Below are 16,883 nucleotides of genomic sequence, written 5' to 3' on the forward strand. Positions count from 1 at the left end.
TGGAGGAGAAAGCGTCTTTGTGTCAGAAGGGAAACAAAAAATAAAATTGAGATGACCCACTAAAATCCTGTGATTTTAGAATCACAATGAATGTAGATTTAGGCTCACAATGGATGTAGGTTTCAAACCAAAAGAATAGTTTGTTTCATTAAAAATACAATGGTCTAAGAATTCCAGTGATTTACAGGCTTCCAAAGGCATTAAAATGTTCCATTTCAGCTCCAGCAGATCAGAAGAATTAAGAGCTTCAAATGGACAGTCCTTTTTAGCAACATGTGTACATGGGAATTAAAATAGAGCTATCCATGAGATTGAACTAGCTGCCTGGAACACTGGGAGAAATTCCAGAAGCCCAGAAGGTATCTGCCATGAGTCGGTGTGATTATCAGACTGAAAAGTATGATGGGGGTATTGATAGTTTCCCCTGGTTTAGATGGACACTACTGTCAGAGAAGTTTAGCCTTCAAATCCCCGGCTCTCCTACACAGTGAGAAAAGCACAATGGACTCTACATCTGGAATTAGAAAAATCAGACATCAGTGGTCGTCCTTAATGATTCCAGTTAGACACAGAATAGAAGGCAAGGGGTTCAGAAAAGCCTGTCGCGTAATCCTTCACATCTTAACATGAATTAGCACATGACATTTCAGTGGCAATCTCACACAGAGAAACTGGAGTTTTGAGGAAGGATGAGGAAGAAACGGTCTGGGGACATGGAAACTTGCTATTGTACAGTGCGTCTAAACCCCGGAGGCGCTGCGTTGAGAAGCAAGAGAGAAGCTTTACAGAATATCAGAAAAGGGAGGGTTCGGGGGAAACCCGGGCCCCTGATGCAGAGAGGAGGTTCAATACATTCTTCTTGAATACATATGAAATGTAAAATGAATGAATGCTTCCCATACTTGGCCGTTTTGCTAAAGGTCCATTCCAGCTCTACCTCAACCCTCTCAAAGTGCTGCTCCATAACTCAGTAGCCAGAGAAAAAGCCAACAGGATATGTGATCCAGTGTTCAATATGGGATCAGCATGAGTCTCAGGCTAAGGAAGAGAAGAAAGATGAAATTCAATCGGCAACTCAGATGACTGGGTTTTTCTCTTCATAACTAACACGTGCACTGTGATGTTTAAGCTGATGAAAGACCAGCCCATGTATTTGAGAATATAAGAACCAAACCAAGGTAAGATGAAATATAAAAGAATATGGTTACCAAAGCCCAGGACAGGAAGACAACTGAAATTCAGAAGTGTAGGAGGTCTAGGTCTGTGGAAACACTGGGTCGTTAGACCAGATTTTCAACCATGTAAAGAACCAGCCAAGAGAGTGTAAGCAGTGCAAGAGGGAACAGAGGCTTTGAAAGGCGGGCCAGCCTAAAAGGACGCTTATCTGACTCGGGTTCATAAAGTGATATGCTTGATATTGAGAACAATTTGAAAGATGAGTTTTGAAGTAAAATATAGGAGAATCAGTGAATCTTATGTGGGTTTGATGCATTTTTATGGCAAGGTTTATATTCTGAAAACCAAGACAGGAGCTACTCCCTAAATGTCCAAGAGCCAGTCTCTGTTATTAAATACAGCAGGCGTAATGACACAGTGTGGTTTTTGTGGCTTCTCTAAATGCGCGGGCATGCTTATGGCATGACAAACAGAAGATGCTATGACAGGATATTAACAGTGAAAAATGTTCCCGATGCACAGGAAACGAGGAAAAGAAGCTTTTTCAATCTGACAACTGACCCAAAACACCTAGCGTAAAGTACATACATCTTCTTAAATTCAAAAACTATATATATGTATGGCTTTGAGGTGTCCTCACAGTCACCCTGTATGAATCATAAAAAGGACATATTTGAGGGGCATGAGGAGGGGAATAGTGGCTCAGAAAAATGAACATGGTTTTGTATAACGAAAAGAAACCCCTAATAGAGAAGGCTCCTGCTTCTCTCCAAGAAATTTGCGCTACAAAACAAAATGCCTGAGATAAAATAACATTTAGTTTAAAAAAAAAAAATGAAGACTAAATGAGGGTGGAAAAAAGTGTAAGCTCAGGACATACTGACCAAAATCAAACGTTAAGCACTGCTTTTGGAAAAATATTTCAGAAATTAGCTGGAAGCTTTGTTGCTGAAACTGTCCGGTTGCTCAGTCCGATGGTATCTCAAAAAACATTGATTAATTTATCCGTTTTTTTTTAGATTTTTATTTATTTATTTGACAGAGAGAGAGAGAGCCAGAGAGGAAACACAAGCAGGGGGAGTGGGAGAGGGAGAAGCAGGGAGCCCAATGCGGGGCTCGATCCCAGGACCCCAGGTTCATGACCTGAGCCACCTTAATTAAGTGACTGAGTCACTTAATGACTGAGCCACCCTATCCATTTATTTATCTGAAAATTTATATCCTTTCAAAAAACCGAATCTTTATTTATTTTTATTTTTTAAAAGATTTTGTTTATTTATTTAACAGAGAGACACAGTGAGAGAGATTGAGAGCACAAGCAGAGGGAGCAGCAGAGGGAGAAGGAGAACTAGGCTCTCCACTGAGCAAGGAGCCCAGTGACAGGCTCGATCCAAGGACCCTGGGACCATGACCCAAGCCAAAATCAGATGCTTAACTGACTGAGCCACCCAGGCGCCCCAAAACTGAACCTTTTTTTTTTTTTTTAGATTTATTTATTTATTTATTTGTCAGAGATGGAGAGAGAGCGAGTGAGCACAGGCAGACAGAGAGGCAGGCAGAGGCAGCGGGAGAAGCAGGCTCCCTGTCGAGCAAGGAGCCCGATATGGGACTCGATCCCAGGGCACTGGGATCATGACCTGAGCCGAAGGCAGCTGCTTAACCAACTGAGCCACCCAGGCGTCCCCAAAACTGAATCTTTAAATAGCACAGTTTCAGTCATGTAATTATCGTGTAGTAAGAAAAGAATATTAACGTATGTGATAGAAGGTGTTTAAGTTGATTTTGTTCATTGTTCTATTTTTGTCCAAGGAACTCTAATAAAAACAAAAGCAACACATTGGCTGATATTTTAGAAAACTCAATAAATCTACTGATACAACACTGGAACCTTTTCTTATGTATCCCACATGAGAAAAACAAAGGAGTAAATTTCAAGAAATTTTAATCTAATCAAACCGGAGGGGATAATTCCAGATTTAAGAAAATTGCTACCATTTGATAGTTATCTGTAACAAAATAATCAGACACAAAATACCTGTTTTACACATAATTTGAAAGGCATCTCATTGCATCAGTCTTAAAATAAATGTGTGCATTTACATTAATAGCACCGTTTTCAGCCACTTAATTTTCAGTAAATATGTGACTGATAATATTCAGTCATTTTGGCTCCAAACCCACATTCGTGAAACCCAGGGATGTTTAAAGAAATCAAAGGGTATTAGAGGATCCGAAAGAAACTAAAAACGAAATCACAGCAAATAATAGCATGAGTTTTTACAGGGGGAAAAAAAAGGAAGTAAAATGAAAATTCAGGACTGTTGCTTTGTCTACCTCTTAGTTTTCCATAATTGATTACACAAATGAATACAGTTCTTTGAAGTAAGAAGACAATTCTTGAAAGCTAATGCAGTAATTCCCATGCCAGCTCCCAGGGAATCTAAGACTAATTACCGAAGCTCAAATGTCTTCTGCTGGGATAAAACCTGCCTACCAAAAGTTTCCAGAGCTTTGCAAAGGAGTTTTCAAGGGTGAAGAAGAGGAAGTAGAGAAAGAGAAGTAGAGAGCATTTCATATTATCATGTTTAATTTATATTTAAGCATGTTGGTATGAGTCTCAAATACATGAGTATCCAGCCAAAAGACATGATTATTCATCAGTCTCTAAAAGTGCCAGAGAGAGAATGTGAAGAGCAGTAATTCCTCAAACTGAAATCCAGGTTCGAGTTTCCACAAATTTATTATATGTGTATCAGCTGCTGATTTTAAAAGCAGAAGGCAGACAGTTCAACATTCTTTGTACAGCTATGTATAAATGAAATTAGACGCCAAAAGAAAGAGAGAAGGTCGGACATCTTCAACTCTTGCTTAGGAAATCTTTCTTTAGGTTCCACTAGGATCTCACCGAAATGCCAGTTCATAACTGAAACTGAGAATGTCCACATGACAGGAAGGGATACACCTGAGCTAGGGCCACACTGAAGCTTATGGTCATCACACGTACAGAGAAGATGAAACAAGCAATACAATCCTGAAGCAAACAGAGCCTCAGGTCTGGAAGTGTTCTTAGAAATACCGTTGTCCATTCTGGGGGCCCTAGACTCCTTGAGAAGCAGATGGAAATCAGGGATCCTTTTTTCCTGGAAACACACACAAAATTTCAGATACAGTTTCAGAACTTCATAGAACCACTCACGTGGACCTCAGATATTTTTCTAAGAAAGACGGAGAGAAGCTTGGGACTCAAACCTGAGGTTACAAGTTCCTGGACTCAAGATGAAGAGCTGAGTGAAAAAAGGTTTAGAAATTGGTAAAAAGAGGAAAAACACCAGCAAGTGAGCTGGGTTGGAGGGATGCTGAGAAATTAGGCTTTTCAAGGGCCACATTTTTTTATTAAGTTTTAAGATCCAATATAGTTAAAATACAGTGTTATATTCATTTTGGGTGTACAACATAATGACTCAATAATTCTATACATTACTCACTGCTCCTCACAATAAATTTCCTCCTTAATCCTCATCACCTATTTCACCTGCTGCCCCCTCTTGCCTCCCATTTGGTAATTATCAGTTTATTCTCCATAGTTAAGAGTCGTGTGGGTGGTTGTCTTTTTAAAAGATTTTATTTATCTATTTGACACAGAGAGAGAGATCACAAGTACGCAGAGAGACAGAAGTGGGGGTGGGGGGAAAGGCTCCCTGCTGAGCAGAGAGCCCAATGTGGGGCTCGATCCTAGGACCCTGAGATCATGACCTGAGCTGAAGGCAGAGGCTTAGCCCCACTGAACCACCCAGGTGCCCCATGGGTGATTGTCTTTTTCCCCTTTGTTTTGTTTCTTAAATTCCACATATGAGTGAAGTCATATGGTATTTGTCTTTCTCTGACTTACTTCACTTACCATTACACTCTCTAGCTCCACCCATGTTGGTACAAATGGCAAGATTCCATTATTTTTTATAGATGAATAATAGTCCCACCTCTTCTTCATCAATTTGTCAGTTGATGGAGACTTGGGTTGTTTCCATAATTTGGCTATTGTAAAGAAGGCTGCACTAAACATAGGGTTGTATATACCCTTTTGAATTAGTGTTTTCTTTCTTTTTTTTTTTTTAAAGATTTTATTTATTTATTTGACAGAGAGAGATCACAAGTAGGCAGAGAGGCAGGCAGAGAGAGAGAGGAGGAAGCAGGCTCCCTGCTGAGCAGAGAGCCCGATGCAGGACTCGATCCCAGGACCCTGAGATCATGACCTGAGCCGAAGACAGTGGCTTAACCCACTGAGCCACCCAGGCGCCCCTGAATTAGTGTTTTCATATTCTTTGGTGTCATTACTGGATCGTGAGGTAGTTCTATTTTTAACTTTTTGAGGAACCTCTTTACTGTATCCCACAGTGGCTACAATAGGTTGGATTCCCACCAATGGAAGGAGAGTTCCTTTTTCTCCACATCTTGTTGCGTTTTTCATTTTTGCCATTTTGACAGGTGTGAGGTGATATGTCATTGTGGTTTTGATTTGCACTTCCCTGACGGTGGGTGATGTTGAGCATCTTTTCATATGTCCGTGGCCCTCTCCAGGTCTTCTTTGGAGAAATGTCTATCCATGTCTTCAGCCCATTTTCATTCGGATTGTTCATTTTTGGGGGGTGTTGAGTTGTATCGGTTCTTTATATAATTTAGATACTAACCCTTTACTGAATATATGATTTGCAAATATCTTCTCCCATTCTGTAGGCTGCCTTTTAGTTTTGTTGATTATTTACTTTCCTGTGCACAAGCTTTTTATTTTGTTGAAGTCCCAATAGTTTATTTTTTATTTTGTTTCCTTTGCCTCAGGAAACAATATCCAAAATGAAGTTGTGAAGTTGACAATTATTAACTGTCAGACAGGTTACTGCCTGTGCTCTCCTCTAGGAATTTTATGGTTTCAGGTCTCACATTTAGGTCTTTAGTCCATTTTCAGTTTATTCTGCGGGTGTGTAAGAAAGTAGTTCAGTTCATTCTTTTGCATGTAGCTGTCCAGTTTACCCAATACCATTTGTTAAAGAGACTTTTTCCCATGCATATTCTTGCCCCTTTTGTCTAAGATCAACTGACCATATAGTTGTGAATTCATTTCTGGGCTTTCCATCTTGTTCCATTGATGTGTGTATCTATTTTTATACCAGTACCTTACTGTTTTAGTTGCCACAGCTTTGTAGTATACTTTAAAATCTGGGATCATGATATCTCCAGCTTTGTTTTCCTTTTTCAAGATTGTTTTGGCTCTTTAGGATCTTTTGTGGTTCCATATAAATTTTAGGATTATTTGTTCTAGTTCTGTGAAAAATGCTCTTGGTATTTTGATAGGAATTGCACTGAATCTGTAGATTGCTTTGGCTGGTATAGACATTTTAAAAATATTTGTTCTTCCAATCCATGAACATGAAATATCTTTCCATTTGCTTGTGTCATATTCAATTTCTTTCATCAGTGTTTTATACCTTTCAGAGTACAGGTCTTTTACCTCTTTGGTTAGGTTTATTCCTGGGTGTCTTATTATTTTTAGTGGAACTGTACATGGAACTTTCTTAATTTCTCTTTCTGTTGCTTATTAGTGTATAGCAATGCAATGAATCTTTATACATTGATTTTGTATCCTGTGACCTTTTCGTTTATGAGTTCTAGTAGTTTTTTTGATAGAGTTTTCAGCATTTTCCATATATAGTATCATGTCATCTGCAAACAGTGTAAGTTTTACCTCTTCCAAATCAGTAAATATGGATGCCTTGTATTATTTTTTTTTAAGATTTTTTTTTTTTATTATCTAGTCATTTGACAGAGAGAGACAAAGTGACAGAAGGAACACAAGCAGGGGGAGTGGGAGAGGGAGAAGCAGGCTTCTTACTGACCAAGGAGCTCCAATGCAGGGCTCGATCCCAGGACCCTGCGATCACAAACCAACCTGAAGGCAGATGCTTAACGACTGAGCCACCCAGGTACCCCACATTTTATTTCTTTTTGTTGTCTGATTGTTGCAGCTAGGGCTTCTAGTACTATGTTGAATAAAAATGGTGAGAGTGAACATCCTTGTCTTGTTCCCGACCTTGGAAGAAAGCTCTCAGGTTTTTTTTTTTTACCACCCAGTATGATGTCTTCCGTCGGTTTTTCATACATGGCCTTTATTATGTTGAGGCATGGTCTCTCTAAACCTACTTTGTTGAGGCCTTTTTTTAAAAATCATGAATGGATGTTGGACTTTGTCACATGCTTTTCTTCATCTATTGAAGTGATCATATGGTTTTTATATTTTCTCTTATTGATGTACGTATCATATCACATTAACTGATTTGCAAATATTGAACCACCCTTGTAACCCTGGGATAAATCCCACTTGATTGTGATGAATGATCTTTTTTTCAATGTATTGTTGGATTTGGTTTGCTAGTATTTTGTTGTGGATTTTTGTATCTGTGTTCCCCAGAGATATTGGCCTGTGGTTCTCTCTCTCTCTTGCTTTCAGTGTTTTTAACTAATTTTGGTATCAGGGTAATGCTGGCCCCGTAGAGTGAACTTGGAAGTTTTCCTTACTCTTCTATTTTTTAGAATACTTTAAGAAGAATAGGTATTAACTCTTCTTTAAATGTTTAGTAGAATTCACCTGTGAAGCTATCTGGCCCTGGACTTTTGTATATCGGACTTTTTTGATTACTGATTCAATTTCATTGCTGGTAATTGGTCTGTTCAAATATTCTATTTCTTCTGATTCCATTTTGGGAGGTTATATGTTTCTAGAAATGTATCCAATTGTTCTAGATTGCCTAGTTTGTTGGTATATAATTTTTCATAATATTCTTACAATTCTTTGTATTTTTGTGGTGTGGTAGTTATTTCTCTTCATTCATTTCTGATTTTGTCTATTTGATTCCTCTTTCTTTTTTGTTTGTTTATTTTATGAGTCTGGCTAAAAGTTTATCGGCTTTGTTGATCTTTTCAAAGAACCAGCTCCTGGTTTTTTTGATCTGTTCTACTGTGTGTGGTTTTTTGTTTGCTCATTTGTTTTAGTTTCTACTTCATGTATTTCTGCTCTATTTTTATTATTTCCTTCCTTTTTCTCCTACCTTTGGGTTTTGTTTGTTGTTTCTTTTCTAACTCCTTTAGGTGTAAGGTTGGATTGTTTGAGATTTCTCTTGCTTCTTAAGTCTGTAGTGCTATAAGCTTCCCTCTTAGAGCAGTTTTTGCTGCATCCCAAAGATTTTGGACTGTTGTGTTTTCATTTTCATTTGTGTCCATGTGTTTTTTTTATTTCCTTTTTGATTTCTTGGTTGACCCATTCATTATTTAGTAGCACGTTACTTAGCCTCTATGTATATGTTCTCTTTCCAGATTTAGTCTTGGTTGATTTCTAGTTTCATAGCAGTGTGCTCAGGAAAGATGTACATTGTGACTTCAATCTTTTTTGAAATTGATGAGGTTTGTTTTGTGGCCCAATACGTGATCTTTTCTGCAGAATGTTCCATGTGCACTTGAAAAGAATGTATATCTACTGTTTTAGGGTGGCATCTTCTGTATATATCTGTTAAACCCATCTGGTCCAGTATGTCTTTTAAAGCCACTGTTTCCTTGTTCATTTTGTTTGGATTATCTGTCCATTGATGTAAGTGGGTCTTAAAGTCCCCTACTATTATTGTATTACAATCAATTACTTCCTCTCTGTTTGTTACTACCTGTTTTAAGCATTTGTGTGCTTCCATGTTGGGTTCATACATATTTACAACTGTTATATCTTCTTGTTGGATTGTCCCCTTAAAGATTATATAGTGTCCTTCTTTGTCTTTTGTTACAGTCTTTGTTTTAAAATCATTTTATCTGATGTAAGTATTGGTAACCTCAAATCCATCTGTATGATATATGCTTCCCCATCGCTTCACTTTCAATGTGCCTGTGTCTTTAGGTCAGAAATGAATCTCTTGTAGGCAGCATTATAGATAGGACTTGTTTTCCTATTTCTTTATCCTTTGTCTTTTGATAGGAGTGTTTAGTACACATATATTCAAAGTAAGTACTGATAGGTATGTATTTACTGCACTATACCAGACTGAGGGGTTCTACTGTGCTTTAACATAGTAAAACTGTGCTTTAACATAGTAAAACTGTAAATAGATATTTGTTGATAAACAAAGTTCAACCCCCTGCTAGCAAGCAGTGTATTTATTTAAGGAGAATAACTCTTAAAAGCTGTTTTATTTTTAGATCATGTGGCCAAAGGAGTTTCTATAATTTCCCAATAGCCCCTCAATGTCAACTGTGGGGAGTTTCAATAATCAGGCCAAGGGTGGATTTAGAATATACTCACTTGCTCATTTTCAGCATAATTTAATGTATCTTTTGTAATTCCTGTTAAAAGGATATGATCACATTTTAAGGGGTCACATTTTGCTCTTCTCCAACTTGGTATAAAGTGTTCACATAAAAAAAAATGGAGAATTTGCCATCTTTAATAATAGGAGATGTTTTTACACTACCAGTTTTATAAATAAGCCAGAAACTGCCCAGATTTAGCCAGCTGTATTAGTAAAAATTTAGGAAAGTTGGGAGTTTATTATTATTTAATTGCACAGACTTCTGTTGAGGGAGTACACCATTTAGTTCACAAATATGCCCATAAAAAGAACATTCTAATATAATAAATATTCAAGTCAATAAATAAATGTCACCGAGACTCTTCTCTTCCATGACAACAAACAATAAGTGTTATAGTCCCAGATGTTTACTTAAATTGGCCCTGGAGGGATAGATAGACCATGGGTAATCATTGTGGTTACTGATGTATTTTTTATACTGAGATGGTACTAAGGAGAAAATGGCCATTCTCTCTGTATATCATCCATCTCTACGGCTTTAAAATTTTTTTTTTATTTTTTCAGTGTTCCAAAGTTCATTGTTTATGCACCACACTCAGTGCTCCATGCAGTACGTGCCCTCCTTAATACCTACCACCAGGGTCACCCAACCTTCCACCCTCTTTTTCCCCTCCAAAACCCCCAATTTGTTTCTCAGAGCCCACAGTCTCTCATGGTATGTCTCCCCCTCCGATTTCTCCCAATTCACTTTTCCTTTCCTTCTATGCAGCATAATTTGCAGCACTGACTCTCAAGCAGCATTGGATTTGTGATTTTTATCACAAAAAGAAAGAAAAAAAAGGAAAGAAAAAACCTTAAAGAGTTTTGTATTTTTTTTTTTTTTAATTGAACCAGACGCTGTGTGAACATTTGCAGAGATCAGGTAAGGCTGAGAAGGAGGTTACCTTCTTCAAGAGAGGATCTGCTTTTGCTTCTGTCAGACATCTGGGCTTATGGTGGATCTGAATCCAATTGAGGATGGAAATGATTCAAATCTGCGCTTTACTCATTTAAAGAACTCATCTTTTCTGGGGATTGCTGGAAGCTCTGCTCAGCCTCTCGCCCATCAGCCATGCTTTTGCATTCAGCAAGTTTCTTGTGAGAAAAGGCACCCTGAAATGCAGGGCTCACTCCCCTTGGCTTCTTTCTCCTTCTGGATTTTAATCCTGAAAATTCTCCCTGCCTTGGTAGCTTGCCAGTGCCCCCAAACAGTGCACTTGGCTTAATAGACTTTGCTTACTTAGTATACTTTGTTTTCCTTGTATTGTTTGCAGGAGGTCTGAGCTAAGGCGATTTCATAGCCGGAAGGAGAAGCTCCTTTACCCCTACTCCAGTGATTGGCATCACAACACTTTATGCTTTCTAGCTGATTATCTTGGACTGGTCTTTAGTAGCTCAATACTTCAGTATCTCCCTCTTCCTTTTTTTCTCTCTTCTGCACATGTAGAAAAGCCTCTCTAAACCAGACTCTTTGGCCACTTGTTGACCCTGGGATCATTTAAGTTACAACTGCCTATGCAAATTTCTACTCAGTCTCCCGGACACAGGGATCTCCCAAGTCTAGTCTTGAGTGGGACTGTGTCTTAGTCCATCTGAGCTGCCATAACAGAACAGTATCGACCGGGAGTGCTATAAACAACACTTTATTTTCTGCAGGCTTGGAAGTCCAAGATCAAGGTGCTGGCTTTTTAGGTGTCTGGTGAGAGCCTGCTTTCTGGAGCTTAGATGGCACTCTCTTGCTGTGTCCTTGCATAGTGGAAGGGGCACGAGGGGAGTCTGGGATCTCTTACAAGGTTATCAGTCCCATTCATGAGGGCTCAGCTCTCATAACATACTCACCTCTCAAAGTCTCCACCTCTGAACACCAGCCCGTTGGGAATTAGGTTTTGAATTTATGACTTCTGAGGGAAAACATTGCATCTATGTCCTGGAAGTTAAATACAAAAGAATCCCTTTTCTTGCTCCTCACCCTAAAAGGTCAGTTAGGAAAGATGCCTAATAGTATCCTATAGGGAGTTAACATATCCATGAGTCTACTCGACAGAGGGAAAATTCTCACTGTGAGCTCTAACCCAGTCAGAGGTTCCTCTTTCACTCACTGGGAGCCAGACCGAACCCCTCTCAAACTGGCAGCAGAATTAAAAGGCAGCTGGTCCCATGACCGGAGCATAAAGTGACTGAAGGTGGGATAGGCAGAGCCACAGCAGCACAGTGTAAATCAGAGCTCCTTCCCATAGGAAAGAAACACAAGGAGCAGATTCTTCTTAGAGACTCTCCTGGGATAGCAGGCTCTTTTTTTTTTTTTAATTTATTTTTTATTTATTTTCAGCATAACAGTATTCATTATTTTTTCACAACATCCAGTGCTCCATGTAATCCATGCCCTCTATAAAACCCACCACCTTGTACCCCAACCTCCCACCCACCCGCCAATTTAGACCCCTCAGATTGCTTTTTAGAGTCCATAGTCTCTCATGGTTCACCTCCCCTTCCAATTTCCCTCAACTCCCTTCTCCTCTCTAACTCTCCATGTCCTCCATGATATTTGTTATGCTCCACAAATAAGTGAAACCATATGAAAATTGACTCTCTCTGCTTGACTGATTTCACTCAGCATAATCTCTTCCAGTCCCATCCATGTTGCTACAATAGTTGGGTATTCATCCTTTCTGATGGAGACATAATACTCCATAGTATATATATGGACCACATCTTCCTTATCCATTCGTCCGTTGAAGGGCATCTTGGTTCTTTCCACAGTTTGGCGACTGTGGCCATTGCTGCTATAAACATTGGGGTACAGATGGCCCTTCTTTTCACTATATCTGTATCTTTGGGGTAAATACCCAGGAGTGCAATTGCAGGGTCATAGGGAAGTTCTATTTTTAATTTCTTGAGGAATCTCCACACTGTTTTCCAAAGTGGCTGCACCAACTTGTATTCCCACCAACAGTGTAAGAGGGTTCCCCTTTCTCCACATCCCCTCCAACACATGTTGTTTCCTGTCTTGCTAATTTTGGCCATTCTAACTGGTGTAAGGTGATATTTCAATGTAGTTTTAATTTGAATCTCCCTAGTGGCTAGTGATGATGAACATTTTTTCATGTGTTTGATAGCCATTTGTATGTCTTCATTGGAGAAGTGTCTGTCCATATCTTCTGCCCATTTTTTATATGATTGTCTGTTTTGTGAGTGTTGAGTTTGAGGAGTTCATTATAGATCCTGGATATCAACCTTTTGTCTGTACTGTCATTTGCAAATATTTTCTCCCATTCCGTGGGTTGCCTCTTTGTTTTGTTGACTGTTTCCTTTGCTGTGCAGAAGCTTTTGATCTTGATGAAGTCCCCAAAGTTCATTTTCACTTTTGTTTCCTTTGCCTTTGGAGACATATCTTGAAAGAAGTTGCTGTGGCTGATATCGAAGAGGTTACTGCCTATGTTCTCCTCTAGGATTCTGATGGATTCCTGTCTCACGTTGAGGTCTTTTATCCATTTTGAGTTTATCTTTGTGTACGGTGTAAGAGAACGGTCGAGTTTCATTCTTCTACATATAGCTGTCCAGTTTTCCCAGCACCATTTATTGAAGAGACTGTCTTTTTTCCACTGTATACTTTTTCCTGCTTAGTCAAAGATTATTTGACCATAGAGTTGAGGGTCCATATCTGGGCTCTCTACTCTGTTCCACTGGTCTATGTGTCTGTTTTTATGCCAGCACCATGCTGTCTTGGTGATCACAGCTTTGTAATAAAGCTTGAAATCAGGTAACGTGATGCCCCCAGTTTTATTTTTGTTTTTCAACGTTTCCTTAGCGATTCGAGCTCTCTTCTGGTTCCATACAAATTTTAGGATTATTTGCTCCAGCTCTTTGAAGAATACCGGTGGAATTTTGATCAGAATGGCATTAAAAGTATAGATTGCTCTAGGCAGTATAGACATTTTAACAATGTTTATTCTTCTGATCCAAGAGCATGGAATGGTCTTCCATCTTTTTGTGTCTTCTTTAATTTCTTTCATTAGTGTTCTGTAGTTCCTCGAATACAGATCCTTTACCTGTTTGGTTAGGCTTATTCCCAGGTATCTTATGGTTCTTGGTGCTATAGTAAATGGAATCGATTCTCTAATTTCCATTTCTGTATTTTCATTGTTAGTGTATAAGAAAGCCACTGATTTCTGTACATTGACTTTGTATCCTGCCACGTTGCTGAATTGCTCTATGAGTTCTAATAGTTTGGGGGTGGAGTCTTTTGGGTTTTCCATATAAAGAATTACCCTGATCCCCAAACCAGGCAAAGCCTACCAAAAAGGAGAATTTCAGACCAATATCACTGCTGAATATGGATGCTAAGATTCTCAACAAGATCCTAGCAAACAGGATCCAACAGCACATTAAAAAGATTATCCACCATGACCAGGTGGGATTCATCCCTGGGCGACAAGGAAGGTTCAACATTCACAAATCAATCAATGTGATAGAACAAATTAATATGAGAAGAGAGAAGAACCACATGGTCCTCTCAATCGATGCAGAAAAAGCATTTGACAAAATCCAGCATCCATTCCTGATTAAAATGCTTCGAAGTATAGGGATAGAGGGAACATTCCTGAACTTCATAAAATCTATCTATCATAGACCCACAGCAAATATCATCCTCAATGGGAAAAAGCTTGCAGCCTTCCCATTGAGATCAGGAACACGACAAGGATGCCCACTCTCACCACTCTTGTTCAACATAGTATTAGAAGTCCTAGCAACAGCAATCAGACAACAAAGAGAAATAAAAGGTATCCAAATTGGCAATGAAGAAGTCAAACTCTCTCTCTTTGCAGATGACATGAGACCAGGCTCTTTAAGAAGGTCTTCAAAAGACTTAAGGCTTAAGGTCTGAAAATCTGAACCAGTCAAGATAAAAACATATTTATGGACTGTAACATCATAAAATAACTCGGCACTGGACAAAACCTGTGTTGCATGCCTAGCAAAGAATGAGAATGCGGGCCCAGAGAAGCAGAGCAGCGCAGACCACGCAAGTGCACATGGTGTGTCCCGCTGTACTATACGACTGGGAGTAAGGGGTCCCTGAAAAGTTTCCATGCATCCCTGTAGCACAGTGTTGGAACACAATTTCTTTCTGTCCAGGTGGGCCCCACATTATGCAAGGACAGGACAGCTCTATAATCATTAACTCATAACCTGGGCTTGTCAGGGTGGTGACGCCCCCCCAGATTATTAGCTGTAGCCAACTCCCACACCTGAATGTGGCTGTGGTTTAAAAGCCAACAAGAAACACTGGGAGGGAAAACACAGGAAGGAACAGTCTTTGTTCAGAAGCAATGGGATCTTGGAGGACATTTTCTCTCTCTGTTTTCCAAACAGTCCCAAACTCAATCATATTTTATTTACAAAATTAAGAAACAGCAAATACAAATGGTATGAAGAAGCAATGTCCTCTAAAATTTCTTTTTTCAACTTAAGATTTTTGTAATGAATCCCAATAGCTGAATTAAATTTCTATATAAGAGATGGGGACAAAGTGGCATGTGCCTCAGGAGGGGGTCTGAGGATAAAATCGATCTGACTGTGAACTGGCCCCTTCTATTTTCCTTCAAACAACATGTTATTTCCCATGCAACGCAAAAACAAAAGACGTCTTTAAATCTCATAATACTTATGAAAAAATTCTTTACCTAAAATTCTCATATTCTTCTTCTCGTCGTTTCCATGGACAGCTCTGTATATTTCTGATAATCTGAAGATAGTCACTCTCTAAATACCTAAAAGTGAAATGTCAGCAAAATTAGAAAACAGAGATCCCATATATTGCTAAACGCACATATAAGTGTCCTAAAGGGCATTGTGACAATCTGCTCATTTTAGCTCTCTAAATCTTTTCTGAAATAAGGTAATGTAGAAATAAGTTAATATTATACCCATTTCAAAACCGCTAGGAACATAAATTTGGAAAGAATTATTATGTTGGTTTAGGAACATGGGATTTGCACATATCATAAGTCAAGTCTAGTATTACAAATAAACCATGACAGAACCTCAATTTCCATTCATATCTTATAGCCATTTCATTTTGCTGTAACTCACTGACAAATATATTTTATAGATGTTTACCATAAATATATAGTTTATCATTTTTTATACTCTAAGTTGATTGATTTATGTTGGGAAATACAGATAAAATTTCTCTAAAATAATCATCTTAAATTTTAATTCTGAATAGTACACACACACAAAAAAAACAGATTAAGCTAAGTTAAGAGAGATGTATATATAGTGGCATAAAAAAATCTATAGGCTCGGCAATACAGTTTCTGAGGATCGCAGTCCCCAGTAAATTTCCTTCTACCTGAAATTTCATCAGTAAGTATTAATTCCTTTAATCACAGAAAAGCCGTTAGTCTTGAAGGGCTATCATTTCAATACAAATGTTGAGGTCGTGGATGGTTTAGTTGGTTAAGCATCTGCCTGCCTTCAGCTCAGGTCACGATCCCAGGATCCAGGGACTGAGTCCTACATAGGGCTCCCTGCTCAGTGGGAAGTCTGCTTTTCCCTCCTCCTCTGCTCCTCACCCCCAAAGTTTGTGATTTGATCTCTCTCAGATAAGTAAAATATTTTTTAAAAATTTGAAAAATAATAAGAAATAAACTAAAATACAAGGACCCTTTTGTGTGGAAAAAAAAACCCTTAAATTTTCTTTAAATTAATATCTTAGTCATTAGTTGTCTACTACTTGAGATGAAGGCTCTGCATTAGAGATGGAATAAGTGTGGTGGGTGGAGAAGGGAGAGGGCCATGAAAAATCCTGTCAGAAACCACTCCCCACCCCTAGGGTCACCTGGGTGGCTCAGTGGGCTAAGCCTCTGCCTTCAGCTCAGGTCATGATCTCAGGGTCCTGGGATCAAGCCCCGCATCAGGCTCTCTGCTCATCGAGGAGCCTGCTTCCTCCTCTCTCTCTGCCTGCCTCTCTGCGTACTTGTGATCTCTCTCTGTCAAATAAATAAATAAAATCTTAAAAAAGAAAAGAAAAGAAGCCACTCCCCCATCTCCATCCAGCAAAATGCAGGGCCTCCAAACCTTCACTCTGGAAGAGGTATTTGTTATAGGTGGGCAAGGTCATCAACCAAGCTACTCCTCTCCCTCTGAAGCTTACCTTTCTTTTGGGTATCTCTGTCTTCAATGATGCTGCCAAAAATAAAAAAAATACATATATTTTTTCCCTTGGCTGCTGTTGGCCCGGCTAAGAAAATCTGAAAATCTTGAAAGACTATTTTTTAATAAAGGAGAAGCAAAGCAAAAAATCATCACAGGAGAAGCTAAAAA

General features: G+C 38.9%; 1 protein-coding gene across 3 annotated transcripts in view; it reads right to left on the reverse strand.

Moving 5' to 3' along the window:
* ST8SIA6 (ST8 alpha-N-acetyl-neuraminide alpha-2,8-sialyltransferase 6) overlaps positions 1 to 16,883 on the reverse strand; it is a 145,883-nt gene that overhangs the window by 32,302 nt on the left and 96,698 nt on the right. For all 3 annotated transcript variants that reach the window (XM_032349519.1, XM_032349518.1, XM_032349520.1), the window contains exon 4: positions 15,239 to 15,325. In XM_032349519.1, coding sequence (XP_032205410.1) covers positions 15,239 to 15,325 — 87 coding nt within the window. The remainder of the gene's footprint in view (positions 1 to 15,238; positions 15,326 to 16,883) is intronic.

Source organism: Mustela erminea, chromosome 6 (assembly GCF_009829155.1).
Source record: "Mustela erminea isolate mMusErm1 chromosome 6, mMusErm1.Pri, whole genome shotgun sequence".
NCBI lineage: Eukaryota > Metazoa > Chordata > Mammalia > Carnivora > Mustelidae > Mustela > Mustela erminea.